Source organism: Phasianus colchicus, chromosome 9 (assembly GCF_987193195.1).
Source record: "Phasianus colchicus chromosome 9, bPhaCol1.hap1.1, whole genome shotgun sequence".
Taxonomy (NCBI): domain Eukaryota; kingdom Metazoa; phylum Chordata; class Aves; order Galliformes; family Phasianidae; genus Phasianus; species Phasianus colchicus.
In genome coordinates this window covers 20,053,735-20,071,115 of record NC_143444.1, presented here as the reverse complement: position 1 = coordinate 20,071,115, position 17,381 = coordinate 20,053,735, and the positions used below count along the sequence as shown (strand labels likewise).

General features: G+C 35.6%; 1 protein-coding gene across 10 annotated transcripts in view; it reads left to right on the top strand.

Moving 5' to 3' along the window:
* The window catches only part of ADGRL2 (adhesion G protein-coupled receptor L2), a 389,339-nt gene that overhangs the window by 357,387 nt on the left and 14,571 nt on the right, over positions 1–17,381 (top strand). For all 10 annotated transcript variants that reach the window (XM_090146448.1, XM_090146453.1, XM_090146451.1 and 7 more), the window contains 8 exons: positions 1,064–1,247; positions 3,193–3,315; positions 3,565–3,770; positions 4,821–4,994; positions 6,035–6,244; positions 7,218–7,438; positions 8,714–8,780; positions 16,475–16,566. In XM_090146448.1, the coding sequence (XP_090002574.1) occupies positions 1,064–1,247; positions 3,193–3,315; positions 3,565–3,770; positions 4,821–4,994; positions 6,035–6,244; positions 7,218–7,438; positions 8,714–8,780; positions 16,475–16,566 (1,277 nt within the window). The remainder of the gene's footprint in view (positions 1–1,063; positions 1,248–3,192; positions 3,316–3,564; positions 3,771–4,820; positions 4,995–6,034; positions 6,245–7,217; positions 7,439–8,713; positions 8,781–16,474; positions 16,567–17,381) is intronic.

The following is a 17,381-nucleotide window of genomic DNA, read 5'->3' as shown; positions in this document are numbered from 1 at the left end:
GTTCTGTTTCCATTCCTGATGGTTTTAAATTGATCAAACAAATTATATATAGGCTTAATGACACATTATGAGTAGGTAAATGGGACAGAGTAAACAGGGTGTTTCAGCAATGCATGGCGTACTCAGTGCACAGCAAACTCAATGCACAGCTACATTATGCATTAATGTAAGTGCCTGCCTTCAATTGATTAACTGATTACTGTGATTGATTGGATTATTTTGTAAAAATAATGTAATCATGTCTCTGAATTCGTCTTCTTCCTTATTTACTGTTACTTTATATGCAGCTTAATGAACCTTAAAACATAATGATAGAGTTGTTACAAGAAGGACTTAAAATGGCAGCTTTATTCAGCTTTTCAGTTTTGCCTTCACTGATAACAGGGACAGTCAGTGGACATCTTGTTTGCTCTATTGATTTCCTTTTTTAACTGACCTTTGTGCAGGAATGGGAGTTAGTAATCTTTTTAAGTATCTATGAACAGGTACAGGAACAGGAGGGGGAGTGAGAGTGGCCCAGGCTAATTTATATCCACTGAGTCAGCTTCATTTCATGCCTCCTGTAATAAAGCAGGCAGTTTGTCATAGACAAGCAGTTTATAGCACAGTGGCTGTATGAGTTGTGCTAAATTTCCAGAAGAGTATTATTGCCATTTTAGCCTAAGCTGCAGAATGCCAATTTTGGCATTAGTATTTTTAAATAGAATTTATATATTTTGACATTAACTTTAAGATGAAAGCTTCAGGCAAAATTTCTGGCATTTATTTTTACATTTTTTCAGCACATTAATATGACTGTCTTTATATCTGATACGAGACAAGTCAAATCTGCATGTTTAACACTTAGAGACCACACAATGCTAGTGGCTAACTGCACTTCTATTAATGCTAATCCAGCAAGGGAATGGAAAATATTTTTATGTTGAAATAGTTTTCTAGTGCCATTAAATCACAGTAAATCATTCTGACAGTTAAGTATTATAATTGTCACCAGATAACGCTGGAAGTTTTCCCCAGCTGCCTAAGGCAATCAGACCTAATGATAGTTTTCTAATGAATGCAGGCAATTGTTGACACAGTGGACAACCTGCTCAGGCCTGAAGCTCTGGAGTCTTGGAAAGACATGAATTCTTCAGAACAAGCCCATGCAGCCACAATGCTGCTTGATACATTAGAAGAAGGGGCTTTTGTCTTGGCTGATAATCTCTTAGAACCAACCAGAGTCTCAATGCCCACAGAAAATATCGGTAAGCGAATTTCTTTTCAAGTACTAATTAAAGTGCTGTGAATTGCTTTTACACAAAAAAGAACAACAATTATTCTTTGAAAGCTGAGCTGTGCAACATTTGGTAGAAAGCTGTACTTTACCTGCCTGTGTAGGAAAGGAGTTATTCCTAAGTAGAGGTGAAATGCTTTTGTTTAGTTCTGCAAAATTAGCATTCTTCTTCAGTATCCTCAATACAGTGTAGAATAGAAAGTACTTGATGTTGTGAAGTTGATTTACCACTGAAAAAATCATTAGCAGAGCCTATGGATATGAAGAACGCTTAAATGGCAAAGTATGGATTTTTTGAGGTAACTGTTTTCTGTCGGGCTGTGGAAATGCTTTTCTATTTTATATAATCTGTTCTTAATGAATTTAAATTACTTTTTACGATGCACTCTGCCAGTTAAATATTTTAGGCACTCAGAACATAGGCAAAATGTTTATATTAAACATGACTGCCTTCAGGTAAAAATGTGTTCAGTGGACTACATCTCCCATAATGCAGAATAGCTACGCTCCAGAGACTACAAAATAGCTGAAGATAGTTGGAGCATAATTTAGAATTTAAGTGGTGACAGAGAAATGAAAGGATTTGGTATTAGAGATGTGCAAATATTGGTACAGGGGATGTGTTAAAGCAAAAATAATTGCTATGCATAAAATTAAAATTCCTTCATCTTATTACAAAGATGAGTGTAGTTTCAACAAAGTACGAGGAAGCTGAAAGTCTTCTAATTTAAGAGGTACCAAAATGGAGATTTGGAGTAGACTGCAGAAATATTAGACTTTTCACATTTCAGTATCTGCATATTAACTGTGTAAGATGTTTCTGCCTAAGTTTATATTTAAGAAGGAAGATATTAGGAAAGGATTGGAAGGTGTTACAGCTTATCATAGGAAGTGATGTTCAGACAGTCTACTGATCTCCATGGAACAGTGTGTACACACTAAGTGAGATGTCTGGCTATACGTAAAGGTGCATTTGTCTTAGAAATGAAATACATCATAGTTGGAAAAATGTTATTTGCTTTTTTCCCTGCCAAGTCCAAGTATATTTTCTTATACAAGTGAGAGGAAATAAATAGCAGTTAATTTTGGACGGAATTCTCAGACAATGTTCTGCAGTTCTACCTATAAACCTTCAGAAACAACTTTGATAACAGGCTGTAACACATACACTGTGATAGTTAAACCAGTTTAATATACCATTGATATTTGATACCAAATTGACCGCTCTAGCTTATGTGGTTTTACATATCCAAGGGAATCCAGCCTTTAATGTTAATCCCATGAAAGCTCCCTAGTATGCAATGTGATACAAAATTAAAACTGACTGGCTGAGTGATACCTTAAGTTTTCAGTTTAAATACTATTTTAACATTACTATTTTATTTGTCAACCATTCTACGGAATTAGATATGGAGGGGGGGGGCAGGGAAGCAAAATGGTATGAATATTGTTTAGCTAAATACACAGCATAAGTGTTCTTAGGCATTTATTTGCTGACTTTTAAAACCTCTTTAAATCAATACTTGAAGTTCTAAATCTGCTGGCTGTGGTTACTGCATAGATATTAGGAGCTGCAAAATTAATGTTTCTCTGCAATATGTATGTTTGCAGTATTTTTAAATGGATTTTTTAGGCGCATACATTAAATCAAGGTTTGATGTCATGTTTTCACTATTAAAGTGCTGTCATTTTCTTTAAACTTTATTTAAACCTAGTGCACACTACTAAAATAACTGTGTAATTGGAACATTGTAGTACAGATCTCTTTTGATGGCAAATGAGACCAACAGTGTGATAAAACTAAATATTGATTGGGGAAAAACAATTGTCATCTGGTATATTGTAATCTGGCCAAAAGATGCTTTCTACATCCTACTTTTTAACACTTTTTTTTTTTTTCCCTTGAATTTGCTTAGTTTTGGATGTTGCAGTGCTTATTACTGAGGGCCAGGTGCAGGACTTGAAATTTCCTCAGGGCAGTAAAGGTGGCAACTCAATTCAGCTCTCTGCAAGCACTGTGAAACAGAACAGCAGAAATGGTGAGTCCTGAGCACATAGCATCAAAACTCCATTAAATTCAATACATTGCCTTCCCTAGTTAAAAGAAATGAAAAAACAACTGTTCTCTGTCTTCTTCTTGAATAAAATAGGTACCTAGGCATTTTTCTTCAACTCTGTAGCCTGAAAATGCCTCTGTGTTTTCTGATATTTTCCATTCATTACAGTACAGACTGCAGCTTTCCTGTATGTTTCTGTGGCACAATTATGGGATTTCTTTTCTTTTGTAGGGCTAGCAAAGCTGGTTTTCATCATTTACAAAAGTCTGGGGCGTTTTCTTAGCACAGAAAATGCAACCATAAAGCTGGGCAGCGATTTTGCTGGTCGGAACAGTACAATTGCAGTCAACTCCCACGTCATTGCAGCCTCAATCAACAAGGAGTCTAGCCGAGTGTACCTGACTGATCCTGTGTATTTTACTCTGGAACACATTGATGTGAGTTATGCTAATGAAATAATGGGAGGGTCATAAAATTAGCAAGAAAGAAAAGCAACGCAGAAAAATAACCTTTTTTCCAGTTGAATTTGAGATGTTGGACTAGGTCAGAGACATGAGCTTGGTTAAGTCTGTGAACATAAAATTAAATGAGCCTGGTTCAGTGATTATTAGAACTTAAGTGTATTCTTAATGAAAGCTAATTCAGTAATCAACATGAAAATGTAAATGACTGATTTGTTTCTAACTGAAAATTAACTCTTTGTAACCTTTGTAGCTGGGGAGAAAATAACTGTTAAGATTCCTGTTTGTCTGATGTGACAAAATGGCATAAACTTTTTATGATAGTTTTGGACTAAGCTCTGCAAGTCAGTACAACAGAATTGTTTCAAATCCGTTCATATAGAGAAGAATAAAGTGTTATATCTTGGTTTTCTGTGCTTTCAATCTGTGTATATTTTGTCATGATTTATTTTGTTTCTTTGTTCTTCGGTTTGATCCTTTCTATTTTCTTATCTCACATGGGGAAACTAAATAATCAGTACAGTGATAGAGAAAATAGTTTGATTTTCCTTTTGCCATTTTTTGTAAGTGTTCTAATTATTTTGCATCAAAATAGATAGATATTGAGAAATGAGATTTTTCTTGATGTCTATTCACATGACTTTGGCCTGAACATAGGTGGGAATCAAAGGATAGAAATAATACTTTTAAAATATCTCTTCAGAATAAATTTGTTGTCCTAATTTCACAGACACCAAAAATGGTTATGTTGTACCATTGGTGCATAAAGTTGTAAGATGGAAATTGTAATTGTTTAAAATCGGATCTACAGTAATTGAAACTACACTTTAGAGTGTTTCGGACTATAAAGTCCATTTAAACTAGATGTCTTCCTTGTATAACATAGTCCACAATTTTACTGATGAAAACTTTATTGTCCGAAACATGCAAAGTTTAATCTAAATTGCTCTTTACACATATTAAACAATTGTTATTGCCATCTTAGTGTGTAAAATCCTTATTTTATTTTATCCTTCTATCTCTCAGCCTGACAATTATTTCAATGCAAATTGTTCCTTCTGGAACTACTCCGAGAGGACTATGATGGGATACTGGTCAACTCAAGGCTGCAAACTGGTTGACACAAATAAAACTCATACAACATGTGCTTGCAGTCACCTTACCAACTTTGCTATTCTTATGGCTCATCGGGAAATTGTGGTAGGTAATGATATTTCTAGCCATGAGCAGGGAACAAACTTTTAAAGAGTTAGCTTTAAATTTTTAGCCGGATACAAAATTGCTGAAGTTTCTTAAGTATTTATAGCTTCTACCCACTCAGTCCAAAACAATTTGCTTTCTGTAGCACTTTTCTTCCTCACCATAAAGTTACAAGTAAAATAACAAAACAAAACAAAACAAAACACCACCAACGAAAGAAGGAAGGACAAGAAACTTCTTCCAGTCATATTTTGAAGTAAATGACCAACCTCACAATGATTTTACAGACTTTGCAGTATGACTGGAGGCTTTCTAGGGGGCAAGCATGCAGGTCTTCCCCTGGAAACACAAATGTAATCTCCTAAAACAGGAAGGTCAGAGCTGGTACTGGTTTCTTAATTCCCTTTTTATACTCTGAAATTGTTGTCTAGTTCAGCACTTACTGGATGTTTAGGGCCCACGAAGATGTAGTATTTGCAAAGATATGGGGCTTCTCATAAACCCACTGTATTCTGAACGGTAACTGAAAAGATAACAGAGATGACAAAAGTGATTCTGTTACAACTGAAGGAACCATCTTTAGCTAAACATGACATTTGATCTGGAATTACACATTCAACATATTCTGCATTTTGTTCTAATTGATCTTTGCTTTCTTCTCCACTGTGGAGTTGCAGGTCTATAGGAAAGAACATGTACAGTTACAGGAGGTTGAGTGAAAGTTCTCATCTTTGTATCAGAGCCTAATGCTACATTCAAAATGTTGTCTCATTACTTTTGCCTCACAAGTTTGCAGAAGATCGTAGGAAAACTGAAAATACTATCTAATCAGGCTAAAAATAATCATCATCTGCTCTCAGACCCGTTCTTCTACTTTTGTTCTTCTGGGAAGCTGACCTGAGATTCAGAAATTACTGAGTACATCTTGCCCATTTCACATAAAGAACAAGCAACTTTTCTGAATGCTACCTGTGAAAATAGATTTCTGTGTATACTCATAAGGATTCATATTAATTTTCTCCATTCTTGGTTATTTCTAGTACAAAGATGGAGTACACGAATTGCTCCTCACTGTCATCACCTGGGTGGGAATTGTCATCTCTCTTGTTTGCCTGGCCATCTGCATCTTCACATTCTGTTTTTTCCGTGGCCTACAAAGTGATCGTAACACTATTCACAAGAACCTTTGTATCAACCTATTCATTGCTGAGTTCATTTTCCTAATAGGCATCGATAAGACAGAGTACACGGTAAGTCTTCTGTGTATGTACTGATATTTTTTTCTGAAATGACTGTTTGAAACATTTGAATTAAAGCATGACAACTGCCAAGTTTTCAGCATTCTGACACAGCAAGGCTGAAATAAAAATTATAAGTGAAAATAAGTAGATATGTTCATAAATAGTACTTACATTCATCAAAATATATGTGGTCTTAATTTTCCACTTACAGCTCTGTTTTTCATTTTCTATTGAGAAATACCAGCTATTAATGAAGCAGGTGTTTTAAACTTCTGAAAGAGGAGCTGAAATGTTGATTTACTAAGAACATATATTCTTGTATGTCTCAACAGCTATTGACTGTTTTTTCACACACACACACATATTAGTACAGACTTACGCTTACTTTTTTTTTTTTTTTTTTTACTGTGAACGTTTATGCAGGTTTTTTGGCAGTATTCATGACATTTAATTTGTCATTCAGAAGCAATTCATTGTGTTGAAATCTAGTAAAGTGGTAAGAGTTTCATTCAGAATTCAACTAAAGAGGAGAGAATTCAGACTGATTCCTGTTGTGACAGTAGAAACTTGCAAAATTACAGCAGGCTTGATGGCTGCTTCATATTTAAAATAAGCTGAGTTACATTATGCTTCTGAACCAACTGTTCATGCCTCACATAATCCAAAGTACAAGCCCTAAAATGATACCAATTTAAAAATTAACAGATTGTTTATAAAAATTGAAAACCACTGCATAAATGAAGACAAGTGAGGGTGCGGTTTCTGTATCTGCGTTCTATTTAGCTGAATTTACTTTCTGCAGCTACTATGTACACATTAATATTGGCAAATGTTCAGTGTATGTTTTCAGGTTGGGAAGATGTTCCTGAATTTGTGAAAGATCTGATAGATGTATATGCTCTTCTATTATGCCCTATTTAATTAGAGATGTAATGATGTAAAGATTTGTGGTTTATATTTCCATCTTTCTTTTTCTTTGCAGATTGCATGTCCAATATTTGCAGGTCTCTTACACTTTTTCTTCCTGGCAGCCTTTGCCTGGATGTGTCTAGAAGGAGTGCAGCTTTATCTAATGCTAGTAGAAGTATTTGAAAGTGAATATTCTAGGAAGAAGTACTATTACGTTGCTGGCTACCTCTTCCCTGCTACAGTAGTTGGTGTCTCAGCAGCTATTGACTATAAGAGCTATGGAACAGAGAAAGCGTAAGTAATTGCAAGTGACCTGAGTGTTTTTCAAGTGAATAATTTTTTAAAGCCTATTAGCTGTCAGAGGGTCCCTGACAGACTAAAATACCATCTGAAAGCTTTATTGGTAAGAGAATGGCAATACTGTGCACAAATTTCAATCAAGTCTTTTGTAATTCTCTAGGTTCAGAGGATTTGTACTCTAGAGAGACCAATTCTAAATTATGGTCTTTCTTTTAGCACAAAAGATTGACCTGAAACAAATTGAAAAAGTAAATAACTTTTTGGCCTCAAATGTATATGAACTAAAAATTCTTCTCAACTTAAAGTATCTGACAGGCTTAACCATCCAGTTTTAAGCTAATGCTTCATTAGATCTCTTTGTTCAACTGGCCCTCTAGCTAACTCTCATCTTGAATATGACAGTACAGTATTCCAGCCCATATGGTTCACTTTGATAATATTTTATCATGCGGGTAGAGCAGGATTAAAATTAGCCACTGTCTTTTATTTATAAAAGTACAGATATATATAGGAAGTGACAGAAGGTAGACAAAAACATTTCTGAGGATTTGAGTTGCTGGAGGCATGAATTTGCCTTCCAGTAGTGTTTACTTTGTCCTTTGATTAAATTAGTTACAGAATGGGAAGATAGTGTTGACTGCAAGAAAGCTGCTTGATTTTGCTACTGATGAAAGACAAATAAGAGCAATTCAGTAGGGAACTGGGCTGTATGAAAAACAAATCACTAAGTGAAGTTGGCCCTAATAGGTTTACATGTCATTTGGTTTGGTATCATATGCATTCTTTCTCTCTAGTTGTACTCCCAGTTGGGATGTTTCATTTATACCAGATTGTTTTTCAGCCAAATGTGGCATCTGAATGCTTTCTATCTCATATTCCTCGGGAGTAAGCATGTTGCATATGCTATAGAGTTAAAAGCAGATTCTAAAGATGACTTGAAAAACCCATGAAACATATTTGCTGATGTCGGATTCAGTAGTTCATTACCACTCCGGTGACTAAAGCTTTTGACCAAAAGGAATACTTATTTTGATTGTTTCTTCTTCTATGTTATTCGTTTCTGATAATGGATTTTGATGTACAATGGTTTTATTAAGTAGGACCCACCATAAAAGTTATAGGTTAGGAAACATTGCCTGTGGACTAAATGATGCTGTTTGTCATTATTTACCAAGATGTTAGTTTAAGAAGTATTTCTGTCCTTTTCTCTTATTGGACTAAGGAGCTATTGAAATAGTTTACCTTTCATTTTTGTTTTTTCTACCACAGTTGCTGGCTCCACGTAGATAACTATTTTATATGGAGTTTCATTGGGCCTGTTACCTTTATTATTCTGGTAAGAGCTTTATTTTTTCTTTTAGATTGCCTTGCAGAAAAGTTCAAATGATTAATTGTCAGAGCTGTGGTGGAACTTCAGTATAGCCATTTCTTCCTAATGGTTTGAACTCTGAAGGTCATATTGACACGTGTAGTCATATGAAAAATCATTGAAGTACATTAAACACTCTTTTTTTTAAAAAAAAAAAAAAAAGAACTGTTATTATTGCTTTCATTAACTCACTATTGTACATGTTCCAGAGTTTAACTGCAGATTTTCCATCATCATTATCTCAAAAGAATGTTTGAATGCATTCGATAATTAAGAAAATCTTATATCTCAGAGTACTTATACAGTATTTATAATCTATATTTGCATATGCATGTTTTTCAATGACTACTTCTGTATGTATTTAAGCTATACGTTATGTATATCAGACATAGAATACAAGTTCATGTGTTTCAGCATAAAAATAGAATATTATGTAGCCAGTAGAAAGCTTATAGAAATTTCTTTTTTTTTTTTTTTGAGTAAATTAATCATATGTATGCATACCCATATACACACTCATGCCTTAAGCCTGATTGCCTATTCTAGAATGAATATTGTGTTTATATACCCATTATCTGTTCTCTGAGCACTGCTCCTCAATTTCACGTAAAAAGTGAAGTCATTTGTCATCCCAGGGAACGTCTCCCTGTTTTTTTTTTTCAGGTTAATAATATCAGCACTGTATGATCTAGGAACTTTGAAGAAAAGCAAATGCAAAATATGCATTTTGGTTTTATCTGGTATTTCAGTATCTTTAAACTTCACAATCTTTGAAAAATATTCTAGAAGGCTAAAGCTAAGTACATAATCTGAGCATAGAGAGAGCTTTTGTCATAACTACTGATAGTTAGAAGGGATGAATTAATTTTGTTTTAATGCTTTTGAAAGTCTAAATAATTACCCGTTCCCCTACCTCTATTCAGCAGTAGAGCTGTGAAGGGCATGCATCCAGCACAATTTTGAAGGTTTTTACTTTTATAGATCCATATGCTAGACACAATTTGAATGTTTTTGTAGCTTATAGTTTACTTCTCCATGTAAACATAAACTCATACTTTGATAACAGAAATTTCTATTAAAAATGTAGCTAGCCAATCATTCATAAGTTCTTTATTCCCTCCTGGTAATTTCAATATTGAAATGAGCTTATGTGTATTTTAGGTCAGTATTACTTTCTGCTTACATCAAAAACTATTTTAACCCTTGAATAAGCAGTTAAGAAAAGATAATTGTGCAGTGTGAAAGGTTTAGTTCATTAGCATATGTAATGCAATGGAAAGCATAGAAATGACAGCAGAGTAGCAAGGTCCTAGGCTGTAGCAAGTGAAGATTTGCTCAAATGCAACAGCCATGGACACAGAAGCAAAAGAAAGACAGTGCTTACCCTTAGAAGCCTATAGGTACGCAGTGATCTCCAGCAAGATACCCTGTCACTGCCAGTCCTTAATTGAGGTCTGGGAAGGGGTGGATCCTGGCCCTACCCCTTCTGGTCACTCAGGTGCATTGTATGCACCTGAATTCCCCTGGGTTGGCCCTGCCTTCCCACTTGGTGCTCAATCACTGTTTTAAGCTGTGACTCAGCATTTCTGCTACAGCATATCTTCAGAGAAATAGTTTTGATGAGTGTATTAATTGAATTAGAAACATTGAAATATTTACAAGGTATAAGTCTAGACCGTTATAATAATTATACAGTTTATTCTAAATACATTTAAATTTAATCAAGGATGAGGATAGTGGATGCTTTTTAAAATGAAACCTACAATTACAATTGAAGTACATAGTTATTATTTTCAATATGATAGGAGATATTTTTCAGAACAAAGTTATTCATTGCAGTGGTTGTAATCCTTAGTAAGAAACTGTTTGAAGTTTCCTGTAGCTATAGTTCAGTTACCTCGAGTTTGATTGTGAGAATTTCAGTTTCTGTGTCTTTCTTTTTATTTCATTGTTACTGCAAGTATTTTGCTAAGTCACCTCTATTTCTCTCTTGCTTTAAAATAACATTTCATATGGGAAGCTTTGGGCATTGCTCACGGCTTTTTCACTTCCTCATAACCAGGTCAGAGTGAGAATAGAGGTGAAGGACATTTAATCATATTGACCATGTACAGACATAGTTCACTATTATTTACTGGCCATGACATTATTATCCTCCAGCAAATCATTTAGACTGAGACGCAAAAGGCCTTAGGGAGCAGTATTCCCAACTTCAAAAATATGAAACAGCAGGTAGCAATCACAGCACAGTTCCTGGGAGTAATTCTTCTCTAGCAATTGCTTTGCCCTCTAATCGTCCCAGTTGAGAAAGCAAGAGACTGGAAGAAGTGTGAGAAGGGTAATGGCTGAAAAATAATATGTCATGGGCAGTGTAACCAAAGGCATACCGTGGTTGTACAGTAGTACTTAGTAGCATGAGAAAATTTTTCCTTAGTAAGCTTTTTTAACACGTTAATCTAAACACTTGTTTTTGACAATCTTGCTTACTTCTCTACACAATTTTCTCTGAGTCTATAAGTGTTTGCACGTGTATCTGTATACAGATTTAACCAAAATGAGAAAAGTAGAAAAGTAAGGGAGGGAAGTATGAAGTTCCTCAGTATATCTTCTGAGGATCTTCCAGATTCACTAGTTCCATAGCCTGCCATGCCTTTGGGCACCAGGGTTATTATATCTATGAGAAAAGAACATGTAAGTAATGAGCGGTGGGAAACCATTAGTATGCCTGAAATGGTTTAATGAAAGCTTGGATCATGACACATCAGGAGCTGTTCTTATCATTTGGACAGCTCCATCTGCATCTTTAATAATTAATTCAGTTCAGTAAGAGTTCAGCTTGCACACTCATTTAGAAGCCTTCTTCAGAGAGTACCTCTCTTGCTGCCAGTCCCAGAGAGAAATAGGCTTCTGCATGGCTAAGAGCAAAGATCTGGAGATACAAGAGCAGTTTTAGAGCTGCATTTGCCAGGTAACAAAAGCTCCAGGGAGTTCAAAAAGGGTCAGAACATGTGCAGTTCAGCTAGGTTACTTCAGAGTGGTGTTTCTGTTCTTCTGTCTAATCATATCCATGTCAGCACTGCAGGCTGTGTGGAATGAATTTTAAGCTGCTAAGCTCAGGCAGACGTGATTCAATTGAGCAAGTTGATGGCTATAAAACAAACAGTGCTCTCCTATAATCTGTGGTCAGAAAAGCCGAAGTGTTTTGACTTCTATGTAGATCCATGATCATTCATATCCAAGAAATGAAGTTGGTTTGACTTCAGTTCAGCCAAAACTACTACAGTATGCTTCTCACAGATGGAGCCAATATATTAGACTACCAAAGGCTATTTAAGGAGAAATTCCTAGGATGGCCTGTTTCCCCTTTACATGGAGACGCATGAGACCAAAATCTGGATGCATACACAGAGATGCACAACATATCTATCTCTACATTTTAAAACTGTGTTTACAAGCTTATGTATAAAAAAATACGTAAGGATATTGTAGTAGGAGCCACTTGATAAATGGTGTTTATCCGTTGCTCATGGGGAATTTTATCATAATTATTGCAAAAGGTGGCTTTTTTTGGCTACTAATTAATTGTACCTGATACTAATTCCAACCCATTAGTCTTCTGTGCAGATTATTGCATCCATTTTTTTTGAAAGTTAATTTGACTTGAAGACATTCACTCTTAAAATTACATAGATCCCAGGTGCCAAAAGACAAAATTCTACCTTCCTATTTATCATATCCCAGGACATTCTGATGTCCAGACCAGAGCTGGCATTGTTAGATATGAAAGAAGCGTGATCTTACAGAGTACTGCTTTTGATTATTTCCATAAAAATTCTACAATTTTTATATTTTAAAATAGTTGTATTTTAGCTTCTTTTAATATGCACTTGTCTTTCTTCTGCTTAATTCTATCCAATTGCATTTTCCATATCAAGAGTTAGGTAGGAATTGGTACCTTAAAAGATGCTCATGTTCTTTCTTTTCTGCTTTTACATACATTTCAGAAATGTATGTGTATAGGTTAAACTAATTCTCTATAATTCAGTGTCCTGTGTCTCATAGTGGGTAAAATATTTTAGAAATTATAGTAAAAACCTAATCTAAACATTTCAGATGTGTATACTGTCACTGTGTGTGTGTGTGTTTGCATGATGCATTTATTTTGGTTGCCACTGAAGGAGTGCAGTATTATTGGGGTGGAGATTTTGGTTCATCTTGGATGGATGCAGTCCAGTTGTCAGGATCAGGCCTAGCCCATCAGCAGCCCATTGTGTAATAAGAGAAAGTCATCACTGTCTTAAACCCATTTTTTACCTCACAAGCTTTCTTTCAAATGCCCGTCTTACTGTTCATATGGATCTTTATGTGCCCCAGAATACTGCATGTTTGTGGTGAATGCGTTTCTTAAATAAAAGTGTTCTACTCAGGTCCATCTGTCAAGCTTGGAAAACATCTATGAGTTTATTTGCTTAGTTCAGCAATAGTTCAGTAATCACACATGCATGGAATAATGCAGGTTGGAAAGGACTTGAGGCGATCTGTGGTCCAACCTCCAGCTCCAAACAGGCACAGCTCTGAGCTTAGTGCAGCTTACTCAAGGCTGGAAAAGCTTTTCTTATACAAAGTCAGTACAAATGAATGTGAAAGTACTCAATGTGTTTCCTTCTTGTACAGACTTTTCTTCCACATGTATTTCTCACCAAGAAAAATGATTTAGCCCTTCCTTCTAGATATAATTATTCTCCAACAAGTTCCCTTCTCTCACTGCTTAGTGTCTGGTGTAATAATATGGCAGCATGCCCAAAACTCATGAGTTCCTCCAAAACAATCAATTTCTAGATGAAAAGCTGCAAGGAAGCCAGAAGTGACTACATTTATAGCAGATATGGTTGCAGTTTTTGTAAGCAGGCAGAATAGGCTTTTGGTAATGACACAGTGTTCTAAGGGATGCCAGTATGTTTGAACAAGCAGCAAATGATGGTCTTTGACTGCTGAAACCATGCACTATTTCACAGTGATGGAGTAACAAGTATCATATGCTCTGTTGTCATAGTTACTTTGTCTTCAAAGTACAGTATTTTGCTTTCTTTTTTTATTCTTCTCTTAAGAAGGCTCCTTCAGCTATTGTGAATTATTTTTAGAGTATTATTTTCTGTCAGCTGTTTTTGGGGCTCTATTTCCTAAATTAGGATTAAAACATATAGTAAGAAAGTGTTATGCACAGTATTCTGTAGTTCAGTGAGGACATATAAACAGACAGAACTTAGTAGCTACATAAAACCTGAATACACAGGAGCTTGGATAAGGTTTTGTGGTAGGGCCACACCTGTATGTCACTGGAGGTGCCTCAGTGTCTAATTACAGGCTTTTGTTTTTCATATGTCAGACCAACACTACGCTCCTACAAAGAATCAGAGGATGAAAACCTCATGTTTAATAAGGTAGTTGTTTATGAACATAACTGAGCCTATGAGTTTTTGATCCAAGAATGATGTCGCTGCTACAATGCAGGATGCTTCGGGTTAGCTCCTTAGGCAAAGAGCTGCCCTGTGAATGCTGTTCTGAACTGGATTGTGCAATCCCAGAGGCACAGGTTGCAACCAGAGTTGATTTCCACGTTAGCATTGGCATGGGGCATCTCTTTAGCACTTAATCTGTTTGTTTTCACAAAAATTAAATTGAAGTTAAAGCAAGCTGGAGGATTTCATCTTATACTAGCTACCAAAAGGTGCAAATAACTTTTTCAAATGCAGAACAATGAAATCTGCCTGACAAGGCATGGAACTAAAGGCCAGAACCCACTCTCATTTCTGCTACAACGGCCAGAGACAGGAGCAACTTGCTTAGTCATCCAAGTAACGTAAGGATGCACAGTGGAAATGTAGATAAGAGAAACAAAAATATCACAATGATGCAATGAAATGTTTCTCAACTGGTTAGTCATATCTCAAAGTTTATAAAAGACAGTCGACACAGACATGAGATATTGAAACTTTTATTTGTAGCTGTGGAAATTGTGCTTAACCAACTCCATGTACATACTTGCACTTAACGTTTGCATATTTTCTGTCAGTTCTTGAAACACTGAGAAGTAAATTGTAAAAGCTTATTTTTGTCATTTGTATCACATACACTTTTTGTGTGAATGTCAAGATGCGATTGTAAGAACATTTTATTTTGAATCAGGACTGATAAGGTCAAAAGCTGACAAACGGTGCTCTGGTGTTGAGAACTACAGTATAGAACACAGTGTCCGTTCTGATTTTGAGGCTGCAGCAGCAGAGATAACATGGTTGCCCTTAGCAGGAGGAATTATTTCTGTAATAAATGTTTTTATTAAACAGACTGGGATCAAAGTCTTCAAAATACTCCTCTTTTTTGTTAAGATCTTCTCTTTATTAGGATTTCAATTACATTTCCGACTACTGTGGCACAGCTGTAGGAACACTTCTGGTATGAATCCAGTGTTAAAAACACTGTGAGGATTTTGATGTCTCAAACCAATGGCTCCCCAAATTTGAAGTATGATCTTGATGATTCTCCATTAGTCACCATTTAAAGATACATAGGGAAAATTCAAAGAATGGGGTTATAATTCCAATCTATCTAATATGTCCCAAGCATATTCTCCCATCTTCTATTAGTTATGGGGTTAGGTATTTCTTGTGTACTGTTGTACTAAAAGGTAGGGATGTATTTTTTTCTTCACGAAAGGACATGGCTTTTGCTGTTTTCAAACACAGAATTTAATTTGAATTGTTTGTATGACAGGGGACAGCACATGCTAATTATTCAGACTAACTGTTTACAAGGTTTCAACCCATTCTTACAAGCATCCTTGTATTTGGCTTTCTGGGATTCTTCAAATGGTTTGAAATCACCTAGTGCCTCTGATATCTGTGATTCCATTTCACAATAAGAGATTTATGAAATAAAGAAACAAAAATCTAAAAAATTATTTTCAGTATCTTCCTTGGTGTCTATATGTAATGCAAGAATGAGACAGCATAGTCCTTTCCTTCTAGTGGCATGGAGTCTTGCTTTAACAGAATCCAGACTGCAGAATGAGAGAGTGGGCAGTAGGGAAGGTACACCCACAGCATATGTCTATGACTTTATTAAATATGATGCATTTGCTACATCTTTATGTTTCTTTTTCTCTTCTATTTTTTTCAGTTACATTTTAGCTCTTTTCAACACCACAGTGTGATTTGTGAGAATAAAAAGGGAATTAAGAAAAAAAAAAAGGGTGAAACCAGCAAAGATGAAAAACCTTCTGAGGGCAGAATGAGATTGTGAAAAGGCAACTGGTATAGCACAGATGGAAAACAATGCCATAGTTTAGAGGTGGAGGTGAACAGGGGTTGAATGCAGCATGCTGGAAGACTGAGCTAGATGGACACTGACACGTGTTAGATATGAGCTGAATATGGCTGGTTCATGGCACTGTGGTCAATTCAGCAAAATTAAGTGAAACAATAACTTAAAACATTTTTGCCCTTCATCTGTATTTGCAATCACTTTTTACAGAGAGTCTGATAAAGTTACTCAGTTTCTCTACATATTTGAAAATAAACTATGGAGGTTTTGTTTAGTCTGTAACATCATTATTCAACCTTTCACTTGAAGTAGTTTAATTTCATTCTTATCTGTTTTGACAGCTGAATCTTATCTTCTTGGTGATCACATTGTGCAAAATGGTGAAGCACTCAAACACTTTGAAACCAGACTCTAGCAGGTTGGAAAACATTAAGTAAGTGCTTTGTGTTCAAGTATGAGAACTGTGATTATTTTCTGATTGCTGAACTGATTGAAAGCTACTCTCCATTAGTAGCACATGCCATTCTCTCCCAGCAACTGCAGATGTCAATTAGAAGCAAACAGAACCAATCCTGCTTTCGTCACACTGTTTCTATAATGTCACAAATGCTGGTCAAAATTAGATAATTTCAGCCTGGAAGTAGTGCCAAGAAACTGTTTCATGGAAATACCACTGCACTGTAGTAATTTCATTTGCATTTAAAATGCAGTTCAAAAACGATGTTCCTGTTTGCATGACTGATATGATTATATTAAGTTTATTTTGTTAAATGACTTTTTGATTTAAGGATTCTGAGCAGTTTCTACTCGTAATCCTGTTCTCCCAAGAGAATTGACTCTATTATTATTGTTAACTTGAAGATTATCTGCTGTTTTCATGCTAATTTAGCAAGTGTTTACTTTATCTTGGTGCTGTAATGCACTATCCTTTTTGCAGAGTAATGCAAGTGTTATATAATTAACGAGGTTTTGTCAGCTCTTGCTTCTTTGGATAGCCATTTAGCTTATAGCTTTATGTTGTACTGAAGATTCTTGTTATCAACACTGAAGGGATGGTGCAACTTTATAATACTAAGGGTTGGATATGAAAGGGTCTTAGAGATGTGCTTTGCATTTTGAAAATGGCAAAGGGAGATTTTCACTAAGGCTAACATTGTGACTAGATGTTATGGATAGGTCAGTATCAGCTTCATTGCATGTTGCATGATGAGAGAGAGAGCTAATCTTTAGCATCTCTCTCTTTTCTTC